This window comes from Molothrus aeneus, chromosome 1, assembly GCF_037042795.1.
Source record: "Molothrus aeneus isolate 106 chromosome 1, BPBGC_Maene_1.0, whole genome shotgun sequence".
Classification (NCBI taxonomy): Eukaryota; Metazoa; Chordata; class Aves; order Passeriformes; family Icteridae; genus Molothrus; species Molothrus aeneus.
In genome coordinates, this window is record NC_089646.1 from 91,399,734 (window position 1) to 91,413,750 (window position 14,017).

A 14,017-nucleotide genomic window follows, 5' to 3' on the forward strand; every position below is an offset into this window, starting at 1 on the left:
TTTTGGAAAACAGAGATTAGTCAGAGTTACCAAAGCGATGTTTTCAATAGCTCTGAGTTCAATTAGTGACTTCCTTGAAATTTTCAACTGCCTCTAGTTACTTCTGAAGTCTCAGCCCACAAGAGAAACAGCAGGATAGCACTTTTTTAAGGCTTAGCATGATGCATAACCTGCTCCTTCTTTGCCATTTCATAACTGAAGGAATTAACACAATCAATAGCTTGGCAGCAGTGTTTAGGGAGCTTGCCACGTGGAGCCCAGGTAGGAGTTCCTCAAGCTGAAGGTCAGCATCCCACATCCTCCCAGTTTACACAAACAGCTTGTTTTGCCCTCCTCATCCACCAGACACCACAGCATGCTCACCTCTAATGTCAGTGTTAGCATGGCTTGTTGGTGCAACACAGACTTGAGGATGCCTACACCTGCATCCTGGACTGAAAGATTTAAGATTGCTTTGGACAATCTCAATAATGATTTGATTTTGGTTACAAACAGCAAGACCCATGCCATTTCTTGCTTGCTTTGTCACATACACCTCTACTGTAAGACAAAACAATTCTCCTCCTTTAGCCTGATTACATAAAACAGTTTGTTCACATCTTTGACCACAAACTCTCTTCAAATTTAGCATAAAGCCAGTAAATACTGATAATGTGCATCCAAAATCTTCATGGGATGGCTTTACCTCAAATGTATCAAAAGGTAACAAAATGTTCTTTTCAAAACTTCAGTTTATCCCATCAATTTTCTCAACTCCATTTTCAATGGCACCATACAACAAGCAGAGAATTTCAGAGTGCCAGGTACATTGATAGCAGCTCATTCCATAGTATTTTTTACATGCCGATTTACATTTTGAAAGACACGAGTGGATTTATGAGAAGATAAAGGTGTATATTAAAGTCACACCTACTAAATGCATAGCAAAGTGATGTGTGAGCAAAAGGAATATCATACATAAAATATTAATCATGTGTTGAGGTGTTTAACTTCTAACTTAATTGAAAATTTAAAGTGTGTATTTTAAACATTTAGCCTTAGGAGACCAACAGACTAATCCAGTGCATTTAAAGCTGGAACAATGAATATGATTGAGTCACCAAGTCCCAGGGGTAATGGAGTGGATTACTAAATCCTCTAGTAGCTCATGCTTATTAATGACAGTATTTCACAAAATAAAAGAGAGGGAAAACCAATATGATATTTCATTGTCAACTATAGCTCTTGTTATGTGGCCACTATAGAAGTGGCCACATAACAAGATGTACTATTATTGAAAAGAATTGTGCAGTATTATCATCAAATTTTAAGAGACAAGATCACAATTGTGACACAGAATGAAGACCCACTTTTGGCAGCTTTTTGAAACCTCACGAGTGATAAGTTATGTCTTTCTCTTGTCAGGATATAGTTGCTTAAAAATTCCCAGACAAGTGAAATAGAATACTCAAATGCTTGAATGCTAAAGCACTCGTGTAAGGAAAGCACTGGGTACCACAAGTAAAATGTAGCAATTTATCTTTATTAATAATTTTTTTTTATTCCCCTGTCCCCATTTTAAAGAATGGTTTTGGTTTTTTTTTAATGGCTGAAAAACAGAACTGAAAATAAAGAGCTAAAATACAAAACCTTTCAAGGCATAAACACAAAACCTTTCAAGGCATAAACCATAATTACTCTGAAGACAGTATAGCCCACTCTGAAAGAGCTACACTCTTAATCTAAATATCCAACATAGCAGAAAGTTAAACAGAATTCCCACTGCCAGTTACAGGTAGCAAGCAGTTCTGGAATAACAATTTCACTCTCGAAGTTTAACTAATTTCTAAGTTAGACTTTGGAACCAGATACAGACCTGCTGACATGAAGTCTTTCTGAAGTACTCTCAGTCTATTAGCACTCTACCCTAAATTACACTGTGGGACAGCTAAGTTAACTTGTTTTTTCACAAGGGCAAAGAGGGAGCCCTCAAAAGTCAGGAAGAGCCCAAAGGCATTGTAAGGAATGGCTGCCTCCTTTTAGCTCCTGCCTAGTGATATCCATAAGCTATTCCAGTCTGAACTGTAGAGGACAGCCCTCCAACAGTCTCAGAGGTGGCTCTTCAATCACACTCTACTCAGGGAGGGCTCACAGGGGAAACATCTTAAGATTTAAGATTTCTCTGAGTTCAGCTTTAAGTCCCACCTGACCAAGAAGTATGAGTTCAGTCCTGTAAAGCGAAGTAAGGGAATAAAAGCAAGCAGGACTGTCCAAGCATCTGAACACAAACTACTCCTTCCAGAGTCAGGCTGCCTCAGACTTGGACCAGAGCTCTAATACACATTCAAAGGCAATTCAGAGAAAGTTCCATGTTTAACCCGGATCTCCGGCTGCACATGCCTGAACACACACTGGCAGCACTGGCAGGCCCACCAAGAGTTAACTTTAATAGCAAGAGGAGATAATAAAATTCAGTACTCCAAGTGGAATCTCAAGCACAGAAGTGCCCCAGGTGTCAGCAGCTTCCCACCTACCCTTTGAGTCACAGCAAACAAAGCTCTCTCATTATCCTCCCATGCTCTACCCCAACATCCCATCCCTCAGTTTCAGGATATCCACCAAACAAAACATATACTTCAAATTCCCAGAACTGCAGGATTAGAAAAATATTTGACATTTCAAACTTCCATTAAAGTTGCTTTAATAAGTTACATGTAAGATACTTTACTTTCCACAGCAGAAAATAGAAAATTCAATAATCAAAGTGGCTAAAAAGTTGAAATGAAATGCTGTGAATCTGTTTGGCACAAACAGACCTGCTGTCTTTGCTAAAGAGCAAATCTGTTGACATTGAATATTTTAACACAGTGATCAGCTCCACAACTTGCAAGCTGCAACCACTTGCTGCTGCTCTCATCATTATGTCCAGCTCTGCCTGCATGATGTCTCCAGCATAAGCGCTTCACAGCAAGAGCATGGCTTTGGCTGCAACAAAAAGAAATCCATACGTAACTGCAAAATGTTAAACACAGTTGGGCATGTGAGTGTAAACATCAACATTCCTGTAATTAGTACTCTTCAGTTAACACTACCAACTGAAGAAAAACTGACTTGTGACAACCAGCAGGTATTAAGTTCTTATTAAGTAGGGTCATTAACACTAATGACATTTTATCCTCTCACTCATCAATAATTCAAACAGCTATTGATTTTCAGTTTTGCCATATTAAGCTGGAGGTCAAGTATCTCAGTTACTTAGATATGACAGATTTCTGGCTTTTAGCCTGCAATTTCCTGTTATCTGGTGTCTCTTTTCCATTCACTGCAAGCACACACAGGCCAAAGTCACCATCAACTTCCATTTCTGTTACTATCAATGCCAGTTGTGATAGAAGAACCCAGGGGAGGGCTTCAAGGAGTGCTGAAACATTTCAAGTCTCTCCACAGTCTCTCTAGCTGTCACTGCAGCAGCCCCACATATAGCTTGTCATTCCTTTGGTTTCTGCTGGAAGCTGCCCACCAAAGCTTGCTGTCACCCACTCCTAAAGGTTTTGCTGATGTACATAGACAGCAATCCTTTCCACTCTCTTATCAGTATTTTCTATCATCATATTTATGACTAAAGGTAAAGCTTTTTTTTAAGTAGGGTTTTTCAACACATCTAAATAACTAATATTTTTATTTCTGGGTTTTGCTTCAAGACATCTTTAAACTTTCAGGGATCAAACTTTTCTTAAAAGGATAACAATTTTTGATACAGAAATAAACTAGATTCATACATTTTATACTATAAGAACACAACTCCAGCACTGTTAGTCTGAAGAATAATATTTCATTGCTCCTAACTCACTTCAAAAGACATACCTGTTATCTATCTCAACACCTGTGGTCCAGTCAGTCAGTGCTGCTTCTTTCCCACTTTGCTTCCATGTGTACAAGATAATCTTCCCATTCTCTAGGCCTACTGCAACAATGTATCTATCAAGACAATAATTACATTCATTTCATTAGAAATTACAGTAGACAGCTCAGTGAGGTCAGTTCTAATGCAGGATAGAAAGAAGAGCACTCAAGCACTGTTGTTGCACTTTGCCCTTCAAATCAGTATTTACTTTTCCATGAAAAAAATTAATACATCAAAGCTGCTTCACAAAAAAATTAGCAAAGCAGAAATCTGTTACATATATTTGGTTAGGAAAAAGTAAGGAGGTTATCACAACATCAGATCAGTCAATATTTCTGGAAGAATTAATGTGTTTCAGGTGTGTCCAGGTATCTCTTCCCTCCCCTCTCCCACTTTTCATTTTTCTCATTACACTGCTTGGAAAAGTCACGCCTGAAAGGGTGGCTAGAAAAGAAAAAAAGTAGAGGTCATTCTGTTAAAGAATGGTAAAAACAATTGACAGGTAGATTTAGGGAGCTGTTTAGCCACAGGAAACTAGTTGATTAAAGGGATAAGTACTAATTTCAGATTAAACACAAAATGACAATACAGAAAACCAGTAATACCTTCCATCAGGAGTAAGCACACGGCTGATACCAACAGCAGTCACAGCATCCCCAGCATCCAGCACTGTTGAACAAGGCTTGATTGAATCCAGCTCATTCCCTTCAGAAATCACTGGCAAATCACACTGGCCCCAGATAATGACCTGTAAGCAAAAAAGTCATCTATGAACTTCCACTTTAATCTTCTTGTAAATGCACATACAAAAACATAAGGAATAACTTCATTAAAATAATTTCAAGGCACAGCGGATAACCCTAAAAATGGTAAAAACACTCTCTACCTACAAAGATTCAACTTTGTAGGCAGTCTGTCTGATTTCATGAAAGTTTCTGACAACAAAACCAGATTCTGTTATGAAAGTTAAAGAAAAACTTGAGACCCATAGAATTATGTGACATATGCTTGTCATACTGCATGAAAAAAGAAGAGAGAATGTCCAACTGGCAGCCCACAGTCTTGTATATACATATTCAAGCACTTTATTTAGCTTATGGAAGTATCACTGATTTCTGTGCTAATACATGCAATAAGATTTTTGTGTATATATAAAATAGGGGCTGATTAGAACACAGTGTTTGTTATTCTAAAAGACATTTAAAACAACCCTGGGCTTTCTAAATTCCTTTAAAATTAATTACCTTTTTGTCCCGACTTCCAGTAATAAAATACTTGCTGTCTGGTGTCCAATCACAGGACCAAATGATTCGACTGTGAACAGCTGTATTTTTATCTGTGTATGCACAGCAAGTGAAGACTGGTGCTGGAATAAAACATGTAGAGGAAAAAAGCCTTGTTTCAACTGTTTTACATATTAAAAGTGATTGTTACTCTTACTTAACTCTATGCCAGAACTGCAAGAATACTTTGACATTATTCCACTCATCTTTAAAGCAGCTGGGAATACTTAGGACTATTGAGGTTTTTTTCCAGCACTTACCACAGTGATAACTAGCACCTGTTCAAGACCATATCAGTAAGACCTTATAGTCCTAAAGCAGTAGGAACAGTTCAATCTTTTAAATATATTTCTTTTTCAGAAGAATTTAAGTAGAACACCTTCAGGTTATGTCTATCAAATTTTTTTAAGAACACTGACTTCAGAAGTTTTTGAATAGTGCAACATTTACTTGTGTTCACATTTCCCCAGTAATTTCACTAAAGCTCCTATTTACTAGTAAAGTCCCAACTGCTCAAATCATAATGGTCCAATTGTAAAGATTAATGTGTTCCTAAAGAGACAAGCTTATACTTCAGCATGTATACAATCAGGCACTATATCTGATCAGCAGAGAAATGAGAATGCTTTTCCTAAGTAGAAAAGGTTGTCATTTTGCAGCACAGACTTTAAATAACCACTTCTTGGGATGCCAATAGCAGCAGTTTTGCTTTACACTGATAATGATGTTATTTGTAGACAGAAGGGTTATTGATGAACAGATGAAAAGAGGATTTCCTCTACTTGCTATGACTATTCATGATCCTTATCCTGAACCATTGTTTAACTACTGTAGACAATATGCCAGGCTTTAGAATAGAAGTCTGAAAAGAACAGAAATTCAAGCCAGGATACAACTGGACACTGTCTGAAGGGGCCAAAACCCACTGCCAAGTCTCTAGGAACATTCTATAGAGCCCAGCAGTGTTTATATGCTATTAAGCCAAGAGTGCAATGATAATCGCTTTCAGCACAAGCATCTGTTCTAGGATTCTATTAAAGTGTTCAATAGCAATCTCCTCATGATTTTGCAAGGCTCAAAGTCTTAATGAGAAAGTCAACTGAATCCTTACTATCAGCTCTTTTTCCAGACATAGCCAGTTCTAGTCAAATTAATCAATTGTGTAGGATTATCAGAAAGCCACACCAAAGACAGAGATTAATCCTGTCAAGAGTCTCAAAGTGTCATGCCATGCAAGCAGGGACAAGGCAGCCTGTGCAGGATACGGGTGCAGCACTGAACCTTCCGGCTATGCCCGCACAGAACTCTGCAATGAAGGCTCTCCTTGACAGAATGCCAATCTGAAGCTCAGCTTGTGTACTTGATTTCAGTAAGTCAAATGCACAATCACACGCAGAAGGCACGAGGACTTCATTACATCCATCAATTAAACACTATCTAAAGCCTGATTATATTCTTCTCTGCATTTTAATTTCCTTTTTATGTTTCCACACATTAATTGCATTTCTTAAATTCACAAGAGCCTACAATACTAATAATTCTCCAAAGTTTCAAGCAAAATGTCCATTAAAATATTTTATCAATTCTCTTTCAAATATTTTGCAGCCAAAAATACTGAACCAACTGCCAAGTCTACAAATGCATACATTCATTTCACATCTTACCTGACTCTGAGGAATCCTGTTTCCTCCACAGTGACCAATTCCTGTCTCTAGAAACAGCCAGTAAAAAGCTGTCATCAGGAGAAAATGCCAGCTGAGTAACAGTCAGATTGTGAAAAGACAAACTCTGCAGTTTCTTCCAAGAAGCAGTGCTCCACAAAATAATTGCTGCATGTTCTTTTTTGGAAGCCTGTATGGATGGAAAACAGTATGAATGTGAATTAATGAGAGCAAGTATAAAAGTCACACATTTTAAAGTAGTAAGATATTAGCTTGTTTTAGGCTTGCAATCCAGTAAGACCCTACTTCCCTCTGGGAAGTTTCAACATTGTTTCCCTACTTTCTTCTAATGCTGAGAATGTATGAGTAAGAAAACATTTCACACCTGTATTTCTTAGAATTTATCTTACTAATATCTTCAAATGAATCATACACAATGTAGGAATAATAACTCATTGGCAATCCACCCTCACCTTTGCAAGCCAGCTGTCACTTACACAAAATCTTTCACATTTTGTGAGAAAGAAGAGGATTCAGCCCTAGAAATTGGACAGCACTTTTCACTAGGTGGTGCTAGAATCTTTTCTTACCTTACATGCTGAGGCAATTAGAGTGCTTGAATTATTGCAAGCAACACAAAAAATTTCATATCCATGTCCATATCTGAAATACACGTGAAAACAAATTTAACACATCACAATCATTTCTGCAGTATTTATCGAAGTTGTTACATTAATTTAACTCCCTTTTCAAAAATGAAAGGCACCTGCCAGGAACTTCTCACCACTGTTTCTGTATTACATCCCAAATATTTTGTTCAGCTTTCAGTTTAAACATCTGCACATTTTTTTCCACTAGAAACTGGCTACAGAAAAATCTTTTCAGCACATTCCATAGTCTTAAAGCATCAGCACTGCAAAAGCCACCCTAATGACTAACAAAGCAGATTAAAGCAGCATTTAATGTATCCTTATTTTCTTAAAAAGCAATTTTAACACTACCAATAAAAATCATAAGCCACATATTTGAAAATCACTGAAGAAATATGCCACAAACACACAGTCAAAGCATGCCTATTTTGTGAAATACAGCAAGAAGATTTCTGAACTAAAAGGAAATGTTAGAAAAGGAAAAAAACCTCTGTAAAACCCCCAAAATTTCTAGCCTTCTCCAGAATTACATTTTTTAATCAGTGTTCACATGAGTTCTGCTGAAATCCAAGCTCATATATCCAGATTGGTATTTAATTAATAAGGAGAAATTCCATACAGACTAACACAAATCTAGCACCACCAAATGACAAATTACTGTCTGGATCTGTTGAACCAAGTCCGAAGCATCATCGCTGGGCATATCCCATCAAGAGACTGCCAAAGCCATATCTGAACACTGGGAATGCACTGGCTTTTATGAGATGTAACTGTGCCTGGACCTTTTAACAGGGAGAGGGACTGCTGTGTACCCCTAACTGAAATGTTAAGTTGTAAATTTGAGTGTATTTAGAATGATGAAGGTACTACTGCATGTCTTACTCTTAATTTGCCACCAGCAGGAGTTTTACCATAATGTTTACTTTTAAAGCACATTTCTGGAAACTGTTTTGTAGTGAAAACCGCTGCAAGCCAATTTTCTGAAACTAAAAAATATTTATTGTCTCAAAAGTATAAATTTCCTGAAATTCAATGACGGGAAAATAACCTGTGAAACAAATCCTCAGTTGTTTTGGTTTTAATCTCCTAAAAGTAGTATTTGAAGAGCAGTTGATTTCAAGCTTCTGCATGCAAAGCTTCTTTTGCTAAATTGAAATATCAAAATGTAACCATTCCTACTAAATTAACAGAAAACATAAAATATTTTCTCTTGCAAAGTTACATGAGCAGAACTATCTTAGGTCAGACCAGCAGCTGTACAGACCATTGCTGTCTCCAGCAGAGAGAATTAAGCTATTGGCAACAGGAGATGCTGTTTTAAAGGAGTGTATATGAGCCTGGACAGCATAGGAGCTACAATACAGTCCCATCCTCTGATCCCATGAACAAAATCTGATTTCTTCACTACATAGTAGACCACCAAATAAAGGTTCACAATGGAGAAAAGTAACTGCATGAATGAATAATGAAATGGTATTTTCAACCACAGGCAATTTTGCCTCAGCATTGTACAATGTACAGCATTTTTCAATGGACAGGGAGACTGAATGGACTTTCAAGTGTCCAGACAAATGAATACAGTAATTTTCTAGTGTCAAAAAGGATCTCTTCCAAATTCCAAGTGTATTACATGAAATGTACATACATACAAACATATATATTTATGTTATCACTCAAGCTTTAATCTCAGCATGCTGCATATGAACTCTCTATGATCATTTTCCAAGGGGATAAAGATTAGCATATTCTCACAAAATTTACCAAGTTATTATATTATGCAAAAATTCAGCCAGTTCTTCATACTAAAACCTCCTCAACCGAACACTTTGCAAAACCCAACACTAATCCTTCAAAATTTGGTGTCAAGTTAGAGCTAGGAATACACAAATGTCAATGACAAACAAGCTATTTTTAGCAAGTCAGTGCTTCACACTGTTCTTCTGCTGCTATGGCAACTTGAAATCTACATTATGTGATTTCATGTTACTTCTTTCAAGATTACTCTGACCAAAAAATCTGAAAGTCTATGAATGCTTTACATCTTGTTGCTCTTGCATAAAATGATCTGTATCCTTAGCTGTGTCTCTAAAACCAGAAAAAACTGCTCAGATAAAAGTCATCTGAAGACTGTCATATAACGGAGTTATTTTAATGAATGCAGGATATAAAGGCAGATAAGCAGTACTCCCATAGCAGAGTATAAAATATTAATGTCCCACTACACTTTGTGAAATGTCAAAGGCAAATGATGAAGAATTTTGGCCTTGGCTCCTTTTCACTCCTTAAACATCCCTTATCAATCTACTTATGTGAGTGCATTAGCAGCCATAGAATGCACAGAAGAAACAGTTAAAGTAACAGTTAGAAATTACAAAATGTGCAGATATGGTCTAACATCCTCTGGCTTTCCTCCTAAAATCATTTTTGAGTATAAACACAGTAACAGAGCTTTAAAGCATTCAAATCAGATTTACTGCCCAATTGATGGCAAAGATAAAACTCTCACAGAACTTTCCCTTCGGTCCAATGAAGCAAGCTGCACAGCATTTTCTCAAAGCTTTTTATTTCCTTCCTCACAAAACTGGTAATGTAACTAATGTTCCTTCCACACAAAAGTGGTGACTTTAACCATTAGCAAAGGCTCAACAATCTTCTTGATCCAGTCTAAGACCCTCTTCAGGAGATTCAGATAAATAAACCCACAAGAGATTGAGATTATTCCATTTCTTTGTGTTATACTTTGATACTAAAACTTTAAAGATTTTAGAAGTATAGCCTCATGTTACTGAGATCCTTAAGAAACAAATCATGTGAAAATTGTTGTGAATTTCAGAAAAGGAAGAAAACACAGCAGAAGAATTCTAAAACCCTGCAACCTCAAAACAATTATCATAGCCATGTAACTCCATTATCTTTGCAACTGACGATCACTCTGTCAGCATTCAATACTCAAACTAGCCTTGTAACCATCTTACTCAACACTTATCACTTTGCTCTACCACTAGACACACTAGAGTACTGCTGGCTCCATCTATTGCACCTTACAACTCTGACAGGAGTTAGGGGCAAGCTCCTCCATTGATGCCTCAGCCTCTACTTCCACACCACATCTGCAAGCCCGCCCCATGAAGTGGAAAGTAGCAAAAAATTCCTTACACAGAGACCTTCAGTATAGATAAGGCTTTAAGGAGAAGCAACCAACTAAAATAAAACTGTGACACATCAGTTCTAACTGCCATTTTCTTCACTGTTTTCTAATGTATATATATTTATATGTAATTTATTTATTTTACAAGCAATACAGCACACACAAAGTCAAATGACAGTACAACAGGAAGAGTTACAAGACTAGGCTACATTAACATTTTGCAACAGCTTTCTGGAAATTTTGTAACAAAGAACAAAAGGAAAAATAAAACTTACAACTTCTGAATTTCAGGCCATAAGGTATTCTGCAGCAAGTGATCCTCTGGGGGAGGTTCTGAAAAAGATTTGTACAGCCTATTCAAATTTAATTTTTTCAAATCAGCTAAATAATGCTTCAAGTTTATATTCAATTAACCTCATTCTCTATTACCTATAATAGGAATAATTCTCATACCTGTAAGGATCAAGGGTTGAAAATAAATCTCTGGATACTGATTTGAAATGGTATTAAATGATTCTTCATCCTCATCTGGTTGAACAGCCATATCTCCTATTAAAATAAGGACTTCATTAGCTAGAGAACATACTAGAAAGGAGGGAAAATATGAGGATTTATTATACAAGTAAAAAACATCTATTTTTTTTTCAAGTAGTTGAAACTAGGTTTCTCTGCTTGCAGAGCTACAATAATATGAATACTAGAAGCTAGTTATTACAGTGCATATGAGAATGAGAAGATTTAAAGAAAAATAATAATCTAACCTTCATTTTGAAACTGACCTCTCTCCATCAGCACAATCTTTCAGAGATTCCTAAAAAGAATTTCACTGAGCAAAGCAGTCACCAGAGTTCAATCTGTGTTTCCCCAGTGTTAAACCTTTCTTTCTGTACTTGAAAAGACTAAGACAAAAATCTCTGATACAAGTGATGAGTTTCTAAATTTGATGTAGATCACTAAATGAAAACCTGTATTTGAGCAGGTATAGCTATAACTTGCAAACTTGAGCAAAAATGCTGAGGGCTCAGTCCTTAGCTTTAAGCAAAAGTATCAGAGGTAACCATAACTAGTTAATTGTAAGTGAAAATTCAACTCTGTCCTTCCTTCTGAAGGCATTAAGAAAAAGCTACAGAGATGGGGAACTGTTCCTCTCAGACAGAATCTACCCTTTTGCCAAATGTGCCTCTCAAGCACAGCAGTTTCAAAAAGAAGGTACAGAAAAAGCAAAGCAAAGACTATCTTCTCATTCATCCCATCTTTGCTCTCTTTGAAAATGAAATGAGCACCATTCATCTGAGACCACTGTCTGACCACCAGAAGATTCCTCTGCAGAGTAAGTGAGATCACATCTGTGGTGTTTTACCCTCAATGGTGCCATCAATGCCGACAGCACTGTGAGAGCAGTGGTGGATGATGCAGGGAAGTTCTATTTGTTGTGCTGCTTCTGGTTGTGCCACATGAAATCAATGGAAATTAGTTATTCTCTGTGTGGCAATAATCTAGAAGAAGGAGGTTTTATTCCCCCTCTCACTGGAAGACCTCATGAGTTAGCAGGGGAAAAAAAAGTTTGCCAAAATATATTTACGAGTTATTTGAACTACAACCAGGTTGTTTTTTCTCTACAAATTATTTAGGAAAATTTGGCTTATTGCCATTGAAGACCCTGGAGACAAAGCTTATTAAAATGCTTCCTTTTGTAGATGACACCTTCTGATAAAGCTTTAGGCACAGAAAAAAAACAGATCTGACCTAATTTGTACATTCCACTATAGCGCATTTTTACCAGAGGCTTTATGAAAAACGAGATCCCTGATCTCATTCCCAGCATCAGGAAAATACTTTTTATCATTCTAGGGAGATGTCTGTCCCTCCTTCCCTGTTCCCCCACAATGTAACCTCCACTGCCTCGCCAAGATATTAGCTACTGTTGGCTAATTCTTTCCTGTGTTTTTTTACTTTAAAACACCATGTTTAGGTGCTAGCAAAGAAATAAACACTTTGCATTATTTTATTTCTAGATTCTGAACTTGCAGTCAAGCCTACACTTACAGACCTCATATGTACAGTAAAACAATCCCTTAATTAAAGTTTCCACATGAAACACCACAACCATTATTTCTCACTAGCAATACCTTCAAAAACAGCTTTATTGGATAATCCCAAAGCTGGCACAGTTGCACCTTCTGGAAGATCAGATGACTGCTGAATTTAAGAAAAAAGAAAGGTTACACATAGATTGTCACATAGGCTTGGATTTCAAAGACCACAGCTTAAGGAACCCCCGAGAGCTTCTAGAGTTACTTTCCTAGAGAAGTGAAGGGGGCACTTTGAAAAATTCTTGTCTAGAACATACCCAGGACAAAACAAAGACCAGTACTCTGGCAGGAAGGGGAGAAGAAAAAAAAAAAACAAAACCAACAAAAAAAGCGCTTTTCTAAGGCCCCAGCTCAAGGATTTTCTTCAACACTAATTGCAGGTTTTCTTTCACAATTATATTTATTCTAGCACATACATGACAATTAATCTATTAACTGAGAGCACTGCAGTTTTTAACACAATAGAACTGGGAAATCGTTGTTCTGAAGTGAAATAATAAAGCAGCATTTTGGAAAAGAGAACAGAGGGTGACTGCCTGTGACCACAACTTGAAACACAGCTCAGTAAATAGTACTGAGATGTAGCTGGAATACGTGTCTGTTTAAAGCAGCACAAGGGAAGGACAAATCATCAGACAGAAAATACTTCCATAATGGTATAGGAAAAGAGTAAAAGGTTAGAAAGGGTAAGTGAACTTGGGGACCTTTGTGTAGAGATAAAAAAAGATTTAATAGCTGTAAACTCACTTCCTTACGGTACCAGGAAAGATCAAAGAGAGACTGTTTTACTGAATTAAATCAATATTTTAGGTGACAGCTTAAAATGTACTTAAATGTTCATAATTAGATGAGAAAATGTATCAGAGACCTAGACAAGCATAAGGCCTCTAAAACAAAAATGGTTCCTCATTACAACCCAAAGCATAATACAATCCTATGAATTTGAACTGAATATAATCCTATTCAACCCTTTTAGAATATAAAACTGTTTTTTGGTTTCAGGTACTTTTTTGGGGAAGGCATTTAAGCCACATTAAGAAAAAGCTTTCCCACTTTAGTGATAAAAAGCTTTCACAGAAAACAATTTCAAGAAAGCTATTTAAAAGCAGCTGTATAATTACAGCTCATAAAGGCTTCCTATTTAACCAAAGCCCATGTGAAACACTTTATGATATGAATCAAAAAACAGCACTCAGAGGAAGAGCCAATTAGAAAAGTCTAAATAAAGTAAAATAATGACATCTGCCACCCTTATAAAAGCACAATGTTATTTGTACAATGGTCATTATGCAAATGCTT

The 14,017-nt window shown here is 36.8% G+C and overlaps 1 protein-coding gene across 2 annotated transcripts in view; it reads right to left on the bottom strand.

Moving 5' to 3' along the window:
- Positions 1 to 1,501: 1,501 nt before the first annotated feature.
- Positions 1,502 to 14,017, bottom strand: part of ELP2 (elongator acetyltransferase complex subunit 2) — a 37,681-nt gene continuing 25,165 nt past the window's right edge. Inside the window, exons 14-22 of one of the 2 annotated variants that reach the window (XM_066560619.1) lie at positions 12,755 to 12,824; positions 11,079 to 11,174; positions 10,901 to 10,958; positions 7,418 to 7,490; positions 6,831 to 7,017; positions 5,128 to 5,249; positions 4,489 to 4,631; positions 3,844 to 3,957; positions 1,502 to 2,964 (exon numbers count right to left, since the gene is read on the bottom strand). In XM_066560619.1, the coding sequence (XP_066416716.1) occupies positions 2,808 to 2,964; positions 3,844 to 3,957; positions 4,489 to 4,631; positions 5,128 to 5,249; positions 6,831 to 7,017; positions 7,418 to 7,490; positions 10,901 to 10,958; positions 11,079 to 11,174; positions 12,755 to 12,824 (1,020 nt within the window). In that variant the 3' untranslated portion in view covers positions 1,502 to 2,807. The remainder of the gene's footprint in view (positions 2,965 to 3,843; positions 3,958 to 4,488; positions 4,632 to 5,127; positions 5,250 to 6,830; positions 7,018 to 7,417; positions 7,491 to 10,900; positions 10,959 to 11,078; positions 11,175 to 12,754; positions 12,825 to 14,017) is intronic. The other variant, XM_066560610.1, reaches the window with a different exon arrangement.